Source organism: Tyto alba, unplaced genomic scaffold, assembly GCF_018691265.1.
Source record: "Tyto alba isolate M040663 unplaced genomic scaffold, T.alba_DEE_v4.0 Super-Scaffold_2, whole genome shotgun sequence".
Classification (NCBI taxonomy): domain Eukaryota; kingdom Metazoa; phylum Chordata; class Aves; order Strigiformes; family Tytonidae; genus Tyto; species Tyto alba.
Window position 1 is genome coordinate 60417187 of NW_024881282.1, and position 18216 is coordinate 60435402.

Genomic DNA, 18216 nt, shown 5'->3' on the forward strand with positions numbered 1-18216 from the left:
TGTATTCACCTGTACTTACCTAGATGCTGTGTTATATTTTATTTTCCCCTGTCTGAAGATAGTAAATAGAGAATGAAGCTGGTTTTCACAGTTTCCCACTCCTCTCCTCCTTTCTAATGCAAATTTCTGGCTTTGCAACTGTAAACCCTGAGATTCTCCTACCTTTGATTGGCCATCAGCAATATTCAGAATAACATTCATTAAAGGGGCAAAGTAGCTTATGTTACACCTCTATCTTCTGGTCTTGGATTATAGAATTACTAGAGTATGATGATTTTACTTTGATCCCTGTTCTTGAGGAGAGAGCCTTCTAGACCAGCTGAGGTTTCTTGACAGAGGTTAAACACCAGATTACAGACTGCCACATAAGGCACAGTGCCACCTTGCCATTCCCTACTCCCCACCTCATGCTTTTTATAGCATTAAACACAGATCAACCAAGTCCAGGTTCTAGACCGTTTTGTCTGCATGAACACTGCACAATTCAAACTTCCAGCAGCTGGTCTGGATTGCTGTGAAACCTCTCTTCAAGGTTCTGAGCTTACTCGGATAATCAGACAAGAATGCTTGGCATCAAGAACCAAATCCTTAGCTTTGCTAATTGGAATGCTACAACATTGGAACAAAATAAATTATAGTTATCAGTGGTGATGCACAGCAATATGCAGAGCATATGATTTAAAATGCAAAGTAACAATACAAAAATTGGCTAACTACATTACAACATATATTTTTCAAGTCCAAATAACAGAATAAACAAAGTAGCTGTTCACTATCATGAGTATTTATTTATCTACTAAATGTTATACAGCCTGTTTATATTTGCTTTCACTGTATACACATTCACCATACCCAAAGTAAAACCAGTAAACTGACACTTAAGTCCCAATAAGCATGGTTATTAATACTGGGTTCATGCCATTTTCAGTATTCTTCACTGAAATGGTGCCATATTTGTTCATTAGTAAGAGCAAGTACAGCAGGAACAATTTTGCTTTACAATTACTATAATACAGCTACTAAAAATTAATAAAGCCTCTTTGTGAGTCATCTATTCAAACCCAAGAGACAAAAGGTAGTGCTCAAAAAACAAATCTTTATTTCTAAATAAATAGGAAGATATAAAAAAAAATATCTTTTTATCACTAGTTATCTATATATTTTCCTTTTACTGAGACAGAATTTTGGCTACTTTTGTTCTCAAAAGCTTTTTTTTCCACATGATAACAGTATTTGTTTAACAAAGTCAAAATTAAACTATTCCCTACTACAATATGATCATTTAGTAACAATTGAGAAAAAGATTTTTTTCCACCTTGCTATTGTCAGTGGACAGTGACTTTTTAATTTCCTGAGAGACAAAAGACATTTCCAGTAATACCTGCATTGATGCTCCTTCCACCCTTGCTACACAGGCAACTCTATCCAAGAAAGTCACCGTTACTGGAACAGCAACAAAGAAACCTTTAAAAAAGGCTTTAATGTATCTCTTCCGCAAACCTTGAGCCTGTGCCATTATCTGAAAAATATGAAGAAAATAAATAATAAAAAAAAATTGTTATAAAACAAATTTTAGGTAACAACAACACTGCAGCAATTCAACAAGGAGCAATTAAGAATACATTAATTATATTATCTGTTAGAGTCTCCTAATATCCAGAGTGGGGGAAAAAAAAAAAAAAAAAAAGGAATGTGCACGTAAGCATGAAAAAGAACAGAAATCCTCATCAGAATTTAAGTCTACTCCACAGAGGAGAGCTTGATACTTGACATTTACCCCTGAGCTAATGTGACCACTTCTTGTGATCCTGTGCTAGCAGAAGTACTTGATAAAAATGACTCAATGATAACAGTTGAGCTAAGCAAGAAGCAAACTGATATAACCAGACAAAAACCAAATTATGTATTTCTGAAAAATAAAAATATCAACTAGGTTGAAATAACCAATTACAGAGCATTCAGTTAGAGTTTATAACCAAAATTCTGTATATAATTTTCTCTCCATACACTGATATTGTGACCCCTAAAGACAGACTGTTTTTACATAAGGAAAAGCTGACTATTTGCAACACATTACCATTTCTTTATTAAATATTTTCACACATAAAAATGCACAAATGCATCATTTCCACACTTGTGGTAACTGCAAACATGTAAAATCAATTCAAATTGCCACGTATATCAGAGGGACGTGTGGTAACACAATGTCTCCTTGCTCGCTACTACACCAGAAACTTAAAAGCTTACTGGCAGACTGCATATTGGCAGCTAAGCAATGACACATGGGACTATACCACTCCAACTCATCATTTTCTATGCTATCTCTCATCTATTTGTTTAGTCCTGAACCACTGAACATTCTTGAAAAATACCTACAAAGTACACTGAAATGCAAGTTGCTTGATCGCATTAGTTATACCTCTGAAAAACAAGCTGAATATCCAGGTACTGCTACAAAGGTACATGACTACGTTATGTAACTGCAGTTTCATTAGAAGAAATGTTGCTCTTCACCTATTGGCAAATCCAATTTAAATTGCTGTTTCCACCTAATGAATCCCTGACAGACCCCACACAAGATCAGTTTGTGGAGTCCCTGCTCCCTCTATCACATCCTAACTCTGACAGACAGTAAAAGAAGGAGAAAACAGACTGTGCCCAGAACTTTTGAGTCTTCCAATGTGTTTATATTCAAGAACACAGAATTATTTTTCAACCAAAATAATGGAAAACATAAATACATGCAGTTTCATTCAATCCTTTCACAAACAGAATATTTATAATTTCACTATATAATCATTTTTTCTTTGTTGCATTTTCAGAAATATGGAAGTGATGAACTATTTGTATGCAAAATACAAATTCAAATCACTCTGGTGAAATAGGACTCAGAGCAGTATTTCTGCAACAGATATGGCTTCTTAATTCCATAAAGCATTACCCTTTAAGAGAGGAAATCCAGCTCTAAAAAGTAACGCATCAGCATATTCTTCACTAAAATTCTTCACAGATAATAATAGCTTCGCAATGACAAGATCTGTCTTGTAAAAGACAGAAACATCTCTACTGTTACTTCTGACATTCACCTTCACAATGTTTTAAATCTTACTTTTTTTTTTTTTAATGGAAATACTTCACCATCTATCTCTTGCTCATAACATAAATTTAACTAGTAAAAAGTCTAAAGGTACTCAATGCTTGCAATTCGATTACATTTTCTATATGCACATTTCAGTAAAATATTTTCTATTTGCATCAACAGCTTTCACAAAGAATTTGAAATAGGTTGTGAAGCAGAATAAAAACCTCAATTCAAGGCAAATGTTAAAATGCTTTACTTTCAGCTTATCGTTTACAAACTTGTTATTGGAATCGATCCACCAAAAGAGACTATTGCCTCAATCAGCACAGATTTACCTTTAGAATTATTCCACATAAAAACAGAATCTCTAAAAATCAGGGTTTTGTCTACTATTTAACAAACTATACTATTTCATACACCTTAACACCCTTCTCTCAACCTACTGATTCTGAACTTCGCCTCAGGAGTTTTCTGGCTGGAATTCTACTCCTCTGCCACGAGGTCTAGCGTATCTCAGACTTCCTCCACTCTAACAGCAACGTCATCCTCAAAATACAATTTTGATACCTTGCCCACAAACATATCCACCATGTTCTCTACAGCTGCTCTGTGAGCTGAAAGACATTGCCCGACATGTATCACAATATGACTGATTTAGGAGACATTTTTAAAACTTTAAGAAATCAGACTAATTTACTTACTCTTTAAATTCCTCATAGTCAAATCTATTTTTTATTAATAATGAAGCATGAATGTTCACCCCATCCCTTGTACTAAATCCACTGACAGATATTGCTGTAAACTTCTTGCAAAAGCCCCGTGCTGGTATCCACAGGAAAATCTAGTGTCTGAAAAAAAGCCATTGGTCAGACAATCAACAGGAGAGCACCGTACCCTCCCAGAACTACAAGCTAATTAACAGCGACAGAATCTAGCAGCCAGGTTAAAACAACAGTTAAGACAAAATGCTACATTCTCAGTACATCACTTGGCCAAGGCAACACCAGGAGCATTAAATGGCTGTGGACAAAGCTGAGAGTTCAGGTCCTATTTTTGTGGTTTTGGTGACATACAGTATTACAAAGCACAGTATGAATGAAGAGGGGCAAAACACCAACGGCACCCCTACAAGCAATCCATTTGCAAGGCCACCAAAGCCATCAACTGCTGTTGTGCTGAAGGACTTCTCTACTTGCTCTGAAATATTTTTTTTACTTTCCTTCCTCTCTCCCTCCCTCTTTCCCTTCCTTCCTCCACTAGGCAACCGATGAAACCACTGGTTTTATCTTCCATCCGCACCAAGATGAATCTGTCATTTCCAGTCACACACTACATTCTGAAAGTTTCCTGTTTCCCCACCTCTCACAGCAAAGGGCAGCTTTTCCCCAATACACGAAGTGAGCAGGCCTGTAGATTGCCCTACTGTAGAAGCTCTTCTTCCCAAAAGATAGTAACCATATGCACGCACTTCTTAAACAGTTTGAGAAGAACTACTTAAAAACAAATCCATCTTTAAGGTTAAGTCCTTCCATATAACAAAGCATTTTTAACACAAGGGTAAGAAGTTACTAGATGTCAGTATCTCGCTGAAGAGCGTGCACATCTTTGCCAGGTCTTTTTCATAATCTTTCCCCTCCAAAAAGCACAGACAAGCACGCACCATTGGGTAAGTACGCACACTTGCAGAGTTGCCATGCAACTGTTGACACAACCATTCATCATCCAACTGCCACCAAACAGAAGGTTACTCATCACTCTTTCAGTAAGAGGGGCTCCAAGTTGTCTTGCACTGCCACTGGGGAAGAGCTTGAATGTGGGCAGCAGAAGACAGTTCGCAGCGTTATCTTCTGCCAGTAACTGTACACATGAATGGATAATACTCAACTGATGAATACTGTTTGATTAAAACGTGCAGTGTTTTCTTTTCTTATACTTAGGTGGCCTTAGGAGAAAATAAGGGGAAAAAAGGAGGAAAGACTGAAGGAAATATTGCCATAACTTTCAATTTAAAACATTTTTCTCTGTATTATAGAGGATGCTTATATTTATAATAAGAGAAATTTTGTAGTTTATATTAATTTTTAATTTATACTATAAACATATTATTTTGAATGTATTTATAAAAAATATCATTTTATATATCAAATGTAAGGGCTTATAGAAAGTGCATGTCACGTGCCTATCATTTATACATAAAAATTTTGATGTCCAACCATCAAAGTGAATTACAAATTTTAGCAAGATTGAAATTACTTTTTCCAAAACTCTAATCTACTTTATTTTTAGAACCAGAGGTTACAAAGTTACTTCTAATGCTTCTTTAAATTACATTTTAATTATTTTTTAAAGAAGACTATCCTCCAAGACAGTCAACTTTCTTAACAGCTTTAAATTTAAACATACAGAATCTGAGGAAGTGTTGAACAGTAGCACTCAACAAAAATGTTAAGGGCAAGAAGCTAATTATTTCATAGGTATGTAAAGATATGATAATAAACTTGAAAGACACAACATGATTTCCTAATATATAAACATTAAAAGATGGTAATCATACATATTATTTTAAAATTGTAAATCCATCCAAGTAATAAATCAGTAAGTAACAGTTGGTTTGAATGCTTTCTAAAAATAAGATCTCTATGAATTATCAATGTTTAACGATACTGCACAGAACACTCTGGCATGTAAAATTCAAAAGATTTCTAAAATATCTGTAGATTTTAAGAGCATCATGTTTCCAGAGTGAAATTCTGAAATCCAATGTGGTGTCTAGCTTATGCTGACAGCAGGTATAAATGCATGTCAGTAAAGCAAGCGGTTCTTTGCTGAAAAAAATTATTTCACCAACACATATTTCTGGATCCCTGCCCAGTCAGTGACACCTTGAATAAGATCAACAATTCACAACACTTAAAAGATGGCAGGACAAAACCAAACACATAAACCACAGAAAAAATAATTTAGAGATGCATACACTTCACAGCATTTGTAAATTACACTTGGTTTAAGGAAGAAAAAAAAAAAAAAAAAAAAAAAAAAAAAAAAAAAACCAACACAACAGAATAATTCAGTAGAACTGACAAACTTCAAAGCAGCAACCTTGAAAACTTGTTTGAAACGGCAACATGGACAAGAAAAATCCAAGATCAAAAATGCTAGCATATAGCAGGTCAAAGCATTAAGAATTTCACATTGTGCAGTTTAGAGATTAAGGCAGATGGAGCACAGCAATATCTGGACTGAAGTATTTGGTGCACAAAAGGTCCAGGGATTATAATGAGCCTCTCGTGGGTACTACAACATATGGAGCAGAGATGTTATTTAGATAGCTCTCTATGTATAAAATGTTTATTTTTTCTTACACTTGCCTGCACATTAGAAGACACTGTTTATCAAACAGCCTGCAGAAAACCATCAAGTAACATTCAGAAAGCCCCAGGTTACAATATATTTGCAAATCTAGGTACTTAAAAATTACCCACAGAAGTATGATAGGAAAAATAGCTGTAAAAACAAGGCATTAGCAGTCTTCCACAAAGGAAATAAAATGGCCCCTGATGTGCTTCTACAAGAAGGCATGTGAGGGAACAGGAAGGAGGGAATTACAACCTATATTCAAAACAACTACCCAGCCGAGACTGTTATGTTAGTCTGAAATGACCTATTTGATCTAGTTCAGAAATCAGTAACTGTACTACATACAGTTCCATAATCCACTGAAATAATCAACTTCTCCAGTAATTGCAACATGCAATTTTTTATAAATCAGTGGCATCACACTAGAATTCAGGCCTATATGGTTTGAAAACAAAGAAGACTTTCATAACAGAAAATACCAAAACACATGAATGAGTCCAATTCTGTTGCACCCTATGAAATATAAAATTGACCACAAAAGCTTTTGCTTTCAGACTGGTACAACATGAAGACAAGGTTATACCTGGTCTAACAATTGTGATGAACCGGATGCTGCTCAGTATCAGAACCTGTGTGATCTCTGTAACATGCGTTTTCTATAATCTTCCATGACACAAGGCCAGACCGAACTACTGCCATGCAGCCTGACCCTCATTTCCCACTTCAGTTGTACGTTTCAATAACTTTTACATTACAGTGATTTTTGTAAGGGTACAGGTATGCAGACTTTTTAGTAGGCTAATTTAATTCATATAAATTTATCCAAGTGCAGACCGATGCACACAGGTATGATGGTAATGAGTGCCACAGAAGAATCAAAATGATTAGTCCATGTAAGTTTTCAGTTAAAAATAATCAAAATAGACCTGTCCATTTAAGCTTTCATTTCAAAATACTGCCTACTTCCAGAAGGATCCCTCATTTGTCCTTCAATAAAGACAACTCCATCCTGGTATTATTCCACCATAGTGATGCAATTTCCATTCCATTAATGTATTTATACTCCACAAACTGGTTTTCCTCACAGAATTCCTCCATCACATTAATCTCCCTGTATCCCCCTGGCACACAGTCATTAAAGAATACCACTCCATTGTGAGTTTGGAAGATGGCTGTTGCATAACTGAAGCAGCAAATCCTCATCCAGTCAGCAGTTTCAGCAGCTACACATGTATGTCCTGTAATGCTCTGCTGTTCTGTTTCTCCCAATTAGTCATTTTGTCCTGATACCTAGGTGTTTTGCTTGTTCCAAATACATAGCCTCAACTCCATTATATACCATTTTTTATGCCCTAGTTTGAATTAAAGCAATTATGATTTCCATGTTATAGCTCCCATCACTACGAAATATGCAGATTTGTTTCCAGTACACCACAATAAAGAAAAGCAGCAATAAAAATCCAGTTTTGTAATCTTCTCAGAGCTATAATATACATAGAAGTTCCCAGAAGCAGACAAAAACAGATCCACACAATGAACTTTCCGCTTATAAACAACATCAAAACAAAACAGTTTAAATCACAACAATCAGCAACTTAATCTGTCACAGAATTATTACTGAGGGGAAAAAAAAAAAAAGCACAACAGTTTAATGTGGAACTGATTCTTCTTTTAATCTAGTATTAGTACACCCCATCACTGTGATCTATCTCATGCACAAAGGCTCCGTCCACATGTTGGTTGTAACTGGAAACAAATTCATATTGCTTATTCTTACAAATTAATTTTTTGTGTCTCAAGGACACAAATTTTATCCTCGTGGACAATCCTGTATTTCAAAAAAAAAAAAAACACAACAACAACAACAACAACAACAAAAAGATCCCAAAACATTTCTTTCTTCAAATACAAAGCAAAAGTGGAAGAAAATGCAACTGTAAATGAAAGTTACACTCAGCAATTAAAGTAGCAACTAGTTCAGAATGGATAGTAATAGCCACCCCTCAGTTCTGAGAAGTTATTCAGGATTCCATTTTACACACTTAAACAATCAGGAAAAGGAACAGTAATCCGATCACTCTTCTATGGGTATTGCAATACAAAGAAAAGATCACTAATTGTTATAAATCAGGTCTTTTCAGAGCATTTAAACTTAAGATGTAATTCAAAATCTTCAAGTACTATCACACAGGTGACTAGCAGAGTACCAGTTGTTGTAACAGAAAAAGATACAATAATTGTTTCTACTCATGTTTCTGTACCTTCAAAGAAACTAATAATCATTAGCATACATTGTACACAAAGGAAAGTACTAAATTACATCAATTTTGCAAGACAAGTGAACAACATAACACCTATTTAGCTTCTTGCAACTGGAAGTTCTGTGTTGCCTTTCAGCTTAAAGATTCAATGTATGCAAAGTAAGTTAATTTTATAAATTGAAGTGCCCTTCACAAACAACTACCTGCTGCTGTTGTGTTTTGGTCTCGAGTAGACTGCATAAATGAGGTGTTGCTTCCAAACTCACTGAATTTGTAAATTATGTTTACAGTAAACAATAGCATAACCCTTGATTTTTAATTAATTTGCACATTTATCTAGTCAACTCTCTGGATTCTTTCAAGTACCATGAAACTGTGATGTTAGTTGTGGTTATCCTGAATCAAACTTAGGCAAAAACAACAATAAAAAAAAGGTAATAGTCAGTTTTAACCAAAATACTGAACGTTGTACGAATACTTAGCATTATATAAGAGGCTTAGGAATAACAGCATTCAACTCAAAACATGAATATTGTCAGAAATAAACTCTCTAAAAGTTTTCACATTTGGATTAAGAACAAGTTTACTACTGAACAGGAAAGTTTCTTCTAGCCTAATGGAAAATCAGATGAGTATATACAAGAAACAATCTTCTCAACTATGAGTCTTTCAAGTATGCAAGTATGCAGAGTATGTAAGGACAGAATAACTGACAATAATATTTATGATGGCATGAAAAAATTCCAACAGAAAGAACAGACAGAATGTATTTAGTATTGAAAGGTGTTTTCCATTTTCAGTCTACTTTATAAAAATAACTAGTTCTCCCATGACTACTGCAAAGAAGGCTTTGTGCATACTTGCTCAAAACAGGGGGCAATTAGAACTGACTCTCCAACATAACATTCCCATGAAACCTAGCAGTAAGACCTGATGAACCAACTACTTACTATCTACTGTCTGTGGCATATTAATAAACTAAATGTACAAAATAATATGCAAAATTGTGCCTTCAAAAAATAACTTCATTTTAACAACTCAGGTTTTATCCTTGAACATTAGAGGTCACTGTGGGACTTTCTAAGAGTGTACCTATTGTACTCTCTAATAATCATTCACCACCATATTGATTTTGAGCCTGGGATTTGTAACAACTTCAGCTGCCATGTAAACTTCTCAGGTCTGAAGAATAAACAAAGCAACACAACTAACCCAGAAGCATAAGGATCCAGGTATTCCAGAAATAGATGGAATCTGTGGCACACTGGTCAACTTGTAAAGATCTCTACACAAAATTCCAACTGTGACTGTGAAACCATCTGGATTTTAAAATTATTGTTCAGCATGATTCAAGTATTATTCTCATGGCACTGGATATTGCCTACTACTATATCATGTCTACAGTTATTCCCCATCAATTCCAGGAGCAAATTTATTTCGGTAACGAATTACAAGTTAAACAGAAGAACCCATAATTTTAAAAGAAATGGAAGGCTCCTAGAAATCGCCCTATTACATTTTTTACAAAATGCATGTGGATTCAGTGACGAAGCTGCATCTTGGAAAACTAAGTCTAATTCTAAAGTCTTCCAGAGAAATTATTTCATTTAACCTGAAAATACCCAAAATGTTTTGTCTTCCAAGCATATTCTGTTGACAAATTTCTATTTTCTTCCTAACCAAACAATGAACAAGTATGTGTGACATATGCTATTTAGGGAGAAAAACATGCTGGTACAAGTTATCTGGAGAGATGTAGAGTAGCTTTCCTGGATCACCTCTCTCTTTATTTGGTATCTCAATGTACTCAATTAATTCCAGTTCAGTAGAACAGCAACTATATGATACAACAAACAAGCAAACAAAAGCTCAACACAATGGTACACTGGCTAATTGAAAGATATTACGAGGTTAGTCTACTTGGTGTTCAGCTGCACTTTTTCTAAGTTTTTCATTGACTTCCAAAAAAAAAGTAATTTTCTTTTAAAAAAAGCTAAGAACACCAGAGACGTATCTAGGAACTCGCTGAATCTCTTCAGCTTCAAGCACTGTGGCCTTTATACACAGAAGCATTAAACTAAGAAGATTGAAGGACAAACACCAGACATGGGAAATCAGCTGCTTTATCACTAAAAACCAAAATAATAATTTGTCTCTCAGATGTCCAGGGTGTAGGGTAGCAGGAAAGCCACTCCCTCAGGCTACTAGAGAACTACCATTAACTGTAGCCCTCACAGGACAAATACAAGACCTGATCGAAATTTAACAAAGCAGGACAACACGTTAGGTAAGAACTGCATCCAGTCCAGGGGAACACAACCAGAGAGTCCTTTTCCGTCCCCTCCCACGCACGCAAATGCCGTTCGCACTGCTCCACTCCTACTTCACGGCGTGGCCACGACCCTAGGCCAAAAACCACACGGACACGAACGCTTCCGTCAGCGCCGCCGCGACCGTTTCGTCACCCGGCGGGCGGCTCCTGAGCCCGCCCCGCCCCCGCGCTCGCCTTCCCCTTCGCGGCGGGACACCCCCCGCCCCTCCCCTGCCCTCCCCTCCCGCGCCCGCGCCCCCCCCCCCCGCCCGCGGGAGTCGGCTTCCCCGTTCCCCCTTCGCGCCGTCCCCGCTCCGACTCCCCGCGCCCTGAGCCCGCCCGGCTTCCGTCGCTCCGCCCGCCCGCCCCTGCCCGCTTACCCCGTCCTCCCGCCCGCCGCGCGCCCGTCACGTGGGCTGAGCGGCGGCGGCGGCGGGGCCTGGGCGCGGCGTGAGGCGGCGGCGGGACCCGGCGGGGCGGGGCGGGGCCGGGCCGGGCCCTCCGGCTCTTCCCCTCCCCGGAACGGCGGCCCGGACTTGGCACCGGCCCCGGCCCCGGCGCAGCGCGGCTCTAAGCGTCTGTATGTAAGTTTTGTGAAAGAGCCCCCGCAGACCTGGCGGCCGTTGGCTTGCAGCTGCCGTGATGTCCTTCAGGGATGCTAGAGATCCAAGTGCACGTGGACTCCACTCCTGGGGCTGCTTTTCGGTGGCTGGATAAAAATAAACTGGTTTTACTGTGCAGTACTGGAAGGCTTTACGCAATATTTCCCTATAAGCCAGTTCTGTAGATGGCGATCCACACAGAAAAAGGCTGGATTTTTGTTCAGCTGATGAGTTTCCTAGTGCATACCAGATTTCAGCTGCGTTGATGGCAACCACAGCTGCTGCACATCCAAACCGGCTGCACTGTACTTCCATACATTCGTGAGCAGAGGTGGATTTTCTCCTGTCTAGTGCAAATGGATACAGAAAGGTTTGTGATCCCACAGTCAGCAGTGGTCAGTTCTTACCAGCCACCCTAACAAGTGCAGGTGCCAGCATACTCTGAAGCAGGAGGTTTTTCCAGATAATACACGTACCTTTGGGAGTCGGTGGGCAAGTTAATGGTAGAGAAAGCCATGAAGGGTTATTACGTACACAGAAACTACCTCCGGCCCAGGGAGTCCCTAACTAGATACTGGGAGATGCTTCTACTAGTGAGCCCACGGTCAGAAACAGTGTAAGATGACACCTCACCATGGCTCTCTGAAATCAGTTATTTCTAATTTCTTATTAAAATGTTACTTTTAAGTTCAAGTATAAAATTGTTTATAATTTAAATTAACTTTGAAACTCAGAACAGGAATCAGCTATCTTAGAAGACACTACTATAGATTACTTATTAATGAACTGAATTGGAAGACACACTCCGAGACCATTTTTTAGTACAAGGCACTTGAATTATGTATACATCATTATAAAATTTCTTGTTACACACTTACAACATGCCCAGCCTCTTGTCAAATCTGAACCTTTCACCAGTACTTACAACTTTTAATACTTAAAACATTTTCACAAAAAACAGAATGCACTTCACTGTGATTTTATTTGCTGAAATAACAGTCAAGCCAACGTATTTGTCACCCAGTGTAAACCAGTGATTGTTACTCTATTTCATTTTTTGTTTTCTCTTGAAACCTTTTTAAATAAACATTACCTTTTCAATCAAATAATTCTTACTAGCTTTGCTGTCACCCTTTATTTAATGTATTATTTCTTTAACACATTTGAGTTGTGTGCTCACTGTAAGATTCTACAATAAACTTTCTGGTGCACTGCGTAAGAATAAATACAGTATTTGGCCACTGATATCCACCATCTTCATTTTCATCACCCATAATGTAAAAATTTAACGGGGAAATCTTCACAAAATGTTCAAAAATACTGCTTCAAAACATAATAATCTACTTTCAGCTGTAACATTAGAGGAGCATCTTATGGGAATGTGCCTTGATGTTTCTGTGCATTCAAAGCTGATGATATGGAATATTTCCCACTGAAACTCTTCTCTGATTAAAGACTTTTGCTGTAAACCTCTCAAGATCAAGTGATGGCTTATCAGCATTTTCCTTCAGTTTGAAATATGTGTGTACTAAACAACTAACAGGAAATTCCCGTTCTTATTCTTAATTTATTTGTAGATAAAGTGATATTTATCAAAGCCAATACTAAAGTTACCAGCTGCAAATGATGCATGACCAATGTTCACACCATTTTATTTTTCTTCTTTTATAAGTATTCCTGCTGCAGCTGTATTGCTATCTAGAAGTAGAGAATAGTTTATTTTGCTTTCAACTCTAACAAATAGCTACTGAAAATGTTTTTGCAGCTTCCATGCTTTGATGCATCAGTGGCTGAAATAAAGCATGCCCTTTTCACCCACCTCTTCAATTGCTTTTCAGTAGAGAGTACCATTAAAGCATTCTTGGCAATCTATAAAACTTCTGTACCACAGTATCCATTTAAAAGACTCTCAGCAGACTGCGGAAAGCTTTATGCTAAAACCAGATTTAATTCAGTTTCCCCAGCTTAATTTCATTTTGCATTTTAAAAGCATGGAAAATATATAGGAGATACCTAAGACCTGCTTTAAGTACCGTACATTTGTGAATACAACTATCTGTAGGGTATTTAAGGCCTGTTTATCTTCATATAGTAAAGGAATGAATGTTTGAGTGGTATGGAGTGTACTGTTCTGAAGTACACTCTGGAGAGGTGTGTTTTGGAGGAGAATATTTGGCTTGATCCAGCAGCCTGAGAGCACGGAAAAGGTGCCGTGAAGAAAAGGTGTGGGCACCACAGGCACAGATCAGGAAGCCTGACTGTTTAAATGGGTATTGCAGGTGAACACTTCACACCATCCAGCTGTGGCTTGAAGGACCAAGGGCAGCAATGAATGGTGTGGCACAAAAGAGGGCAATAAATCTTAAACCTGCAATTGAACTGGGAAAAAAAGTGATCATGGCATCTTAAGTAGTATTATATTACTACACATCTCCATTTTATTACATGAATAGGCACCTAACCCCTGCTAGCTTCTGGGCTCCGATAATGGCTTGTGATAAAGGATTACACACTCATTTTTGTAGGGTTTTTTCCCAGTGGAAGTTTATATTCAGTGAGAGTTATCTACCCACATATATAAAACATAGCTGTCTATATATGAACTATTTGTCTAAATGTCCTGTACGTTAATGAGGTGACATAGGGCCCTTCTAGGACAGGATTAATCTCGTTCACGGGTACATATTGCAAAGAAATCAGATAAATCACATTTTAGAAGAGCCTCTTTCTCCTCAGTTGCTACTGCGTGCATCTTGATGACTCCTCACTCAGGTGCAGACACTTACGGGACACTCACCGTGGGAGGAGAAGCATCCCACCCTGCCTGGAGCCAGAGTTCGCAGGGACACAGCAGAAAGCTGTCACTAAATACCAGCGGGAGTACAGGACAAAACTCCCTGACTGACGTTGGTATCTGCACACTTCCCACGGTTCAGTGATCTTTGCTTACACAGAGAAAGAAAAATCCTGGTTGGGTTGATGATGATGCTGTATGGAAGTTACATATAAAGATCTTTGGACAAACGTTTCTGTTCTTTGGTGTTGATACTCTTTTGATCATCACATACTGTGTACATTATGCCTTGTACATACTGAAACATAACCTGGTCAGAATAAAGTAGATTTTGCTTCCAGTTGGTCAGGCAGGCAGCAGAGCATAAAACTCTGTAGTGACCTCTTCATCAGGGAAAAGGAGAAGAATTGAAACACAAGAAAATTATTCCTGAAATCCTGTCATTGGTCAGTGAAACTGGCATAAACCTGGAAGGAAAGAAAACATGTAAGCTAAATTGTGTGGGCTTTCCTCAAGGAACTGTTACCCTCAACTTCTTGTCATAGGAAAAAAGGAAGCAAACATGATTTGCAAAGTCGAGAGTCTGTTGTTAGTGTAGGTAAAATCTTGACAGACTAATGAAAGAATTATCAGTCCAGGTCTAATAATTACAGAAAAGGAAAACAGTATGATTACGGGAAAAAAAAAAATCTCAATAGTAATGCAATTAAAATTCTTATAAAAACTTCCTGACATCCACCTCTATCTCTGGTGTTCTGCTCACCCTTCTGTTGCCTCCACAGGTGCTGAGGTAGTCTGGTTCAGTGTGGTGGGAGTTGTTTGTTCTCTTTGTTACCCCTAGAGCTGGCTTTCTCCAACTCCCAGGTCTGTGTATTTTTAAGTGACCGCCAGTGACTTGTTTACAACCCTGAGGTTTGCAGTGTGTTATAAATTGAGACCACAATGGATCATAATCCAATTATAATTTTATTAATTATAGCAAGTAGAATATGAGCAAAGACAGCGCTGGACGACAGGGGAGTCTGCGCTCCGCCAACTGCCGTACTGATCAGTTCAAACAGTTCCTTTTTATACATTTTTACATTCGTGGTTGTCTTTGATCAGTACCCCCTTCTGCTTGCACAAGTATCTGGTTTGTGTAAGCAATTGCGGTTATCTTATCTCACGCAGTCATCTTGTCTCACAGGTTATCTTGTCTCACACAAGTGGTGTCTGGCAGCTATTTGCATAAGCAGTTTTTTTGTCTTTTGCCGCCTAACCTTTACATTGAGCTTAACATAAATTTCAATAAACAATACCCTTAGTTCATAGTTTCTTACAATCCCCCCTTTTTTTTTATCCTATTATTGTTTATTAGATGCTACTTTCATTTTCGTCACTGCAAGCAAACCTTTTTCCACAATTCCAACATTTATCATAACACTCTCAAGATAATACCTTACAATTACAATCATAGTTTTCACGTGGCATAACGCATTCACAACAATCTTTTCCACCAGGAAGCTCCTAATAGATCATCCCACCATTCTGAGTCTAACATTGAGGGTGTTTTCAGAGCACCATAGGTAAAACAGCTCTTATTCTATCTGCTATGTGCAGTTGTCGCCTTAATGTTTTTGCCATGTGTTATTTATTCCTTGCTTTGTTCAGTTAATCCAACAAGTTGTGACCAACATGCAATTTGCTACTACTGTTTCACCTGTTGGTGTTAAGCAAATTCGAGCTGTGTGCCGAACTGCACAGTCAACCATACTATCAGACACTCTGTAAACAATAATCAACAATTTATTAGCAAACAAGAACCTGAAATAATTAACTGTATAACAATCCAGCAAAGTCCCACGCGACACAATCAGAAAGAGAAAAAGTAAGAACCAAAGATATCAGCACTGTCCTTTGGATGTTGTCCTTCGATGTCTTGTTACCCTTACTCACGGGGCGATAGCGACAGAAAGATAGAGTCCAAGAACAACAGTCACACGCCGCGCGGTAACTCCTCTGATCAATAACATTTTCTTCTTTGAACTATAAGTCTGTTTCCATCACCTCATCACGGTTTCGAGGGCGTCTTAGTTGTCTTCGTGATCTTGGAGGATTGGGGGGAGGAGGTGATCTCCGACACCAGCCACGAGACATTCCCTCGCATACCGCGATGGCAACGACAGTCACCACCAATATAATGAAAGATCCCAACAGCAGGCCGGCGCACACGGGATCGTCCCCTACTCCCATCTTCCCAAGATTGCAATCCAGCGGGATCAGTAAGATTAGTGGGATAGTCCAGCCCCAGGCTAGCGGCTTGACCGAGGAAGGTCCAAGTGCGCAATGAGCGGAAGTTTCTCTTCCACCCAGAATGCCTGTGCTGCCTAGATCTGGGCGGGCCTGGCAGTTGTTTTTGCCATCCGGGTATAGCCGAACTTTCGAGACCCTCCAACAACACATGCGCTTTGGACTGGGGGCGTGGAAATCCATTTTCCTGCTGCGTATGTGGACCCTGACTCCTGATCCCTACAGACCAGGCAGGTTCACCACTTGCGCTCTCACTCTTGTACCTCCGATACCGCGAAAACAATGGAGCGTGCTTATGCATGGGCAGCAATTTATTGTGCAGCCTTGATGTTGGTAGCCCTCACTTTGTTTGCCTTTTTACTACATATCTTTTGCCCTTGTAAATGTTCCTCTTTCAAGTGCCCATGTAGTTGTATCTGCTTATGTAAACCACCATCTCCTTTGGTTAACCATGTCGAAAATTCTGTTATAGGTCTTTTCGGCGGTTTTGGTACTGGCTGTTTTACTTCTGTCACATCTTTTACTTGGATTCTCTTCTTCCCACTAAAAATATCTCCATCCACCCTTCTGTCTTTGGGAAAGCAAAGCCACTCTGATGTTGGACATAACAGTAAAGCACTTGCTGCACAAATTTGCCACTATTAAAGCAAACCATACCAGGATGATTAGCAGAGGTCCGGTATAACATATGCTCCCACCTCTCATGCCTATGGGGTTGCAGCCCACAGCTGAGAAAAAGGTCTTCTTGGTGGCGAGCACAGAGGTTAACCCGGTCTTGCCCTCTACTGTTTAACAAATCCGTGTGTTAAGAGTTAGTCAATTCAAGTGCAGCTCCTTTGTAGCCACTTCCTTTGTTTCTAAGCAAAGCAAAATTTTGGCACTTTCCGATAGTGTCCTCCCATCAACTCTCAGGGACATCACAAATTCTGGGGACTAACCTCTTTTTCCCCTGTAAATCAAGGTTACAGTTCATGCCCCTTCCCTATACAGTTATAAGACAATTTTCTCCATCTGCAAGAAATACCACATCCGGTAACACATTTCACATTCACACAAAACCCACGCTTCATGACATCCATACATACACTCGAGACAAGGTATTACCCTATTAGGTTGATTTTCTAGCAATGCCTAATTGAATCCAAAATGCTCATAATCTGTTACCAAAAGCCACTCTGTAACATGTCTGTCAGTTAATGCTCGGTAAACGCCAGCTTTTCCCTGACAGTTTTTTTGTTTGGTTTTGTCTGTTTTTTTTTTTTTTTTTTTTGTTTTTGTTTCCTTATACAGCAAGTAAGTAAATGAATAAGTAAATTTTCACAGTGTTACCTCTGAACCCAGTCAAAAACCCAGTCAAACCACTGGTTAAGAGTCATTCAATCCCCTCCTGATGAATTTACTTAGTCCTTTGAGGGTGACTTGTAGTTGGTCAGTTGATGGTACCACAGTCCACTCCTGAGGCTTTTCCACCAGTCCTTTTCCTCAGGAGGCAAGAGTCCACCCCTTTTCTTTTGTTCGGA

The 18216-nt window shown here is 38.7% G+C and overlaps 1 protein-coding gene across 5 annotated transcripts in view; it reads right to left on the reverse strand.

The window, feature by feature from the left end:
* IMMP2L (inner mitochondrial membrane peptidase subunit 2) overlaps positions 1-11432 on the reverse strand; it is a 469876-nt gene extending 458444 nt beyond the window's left edge. For 2 of the 5 annotated variants that reach the window (XM_032998774.2, XM_032998777.2), the window contains exons 1-2: positions 3784-4281; positions 1382-1519 (exon numbers count right to left, since the gene is read on the reverse strand). In XM_032998774.2, the coding sequence (XP_032854665.1) occupies positions 1382-1516 (135 nt within the window). In that variant the 5' untranslated portion in view covers positions 1517-1519; positions 3784-4281. Of the gene's footprint in view, positions 1-1381; positions 1520-3783; positions 4283-11391 lie in introns of those variants that run through there. The other 3 variants (XM_042792739.1, XM_032998775.2, XM_032998776.2) reach the window with 3 other exon arrangements.
* Positions 11433-18216: the final 6784 nt, after the last annotated feature.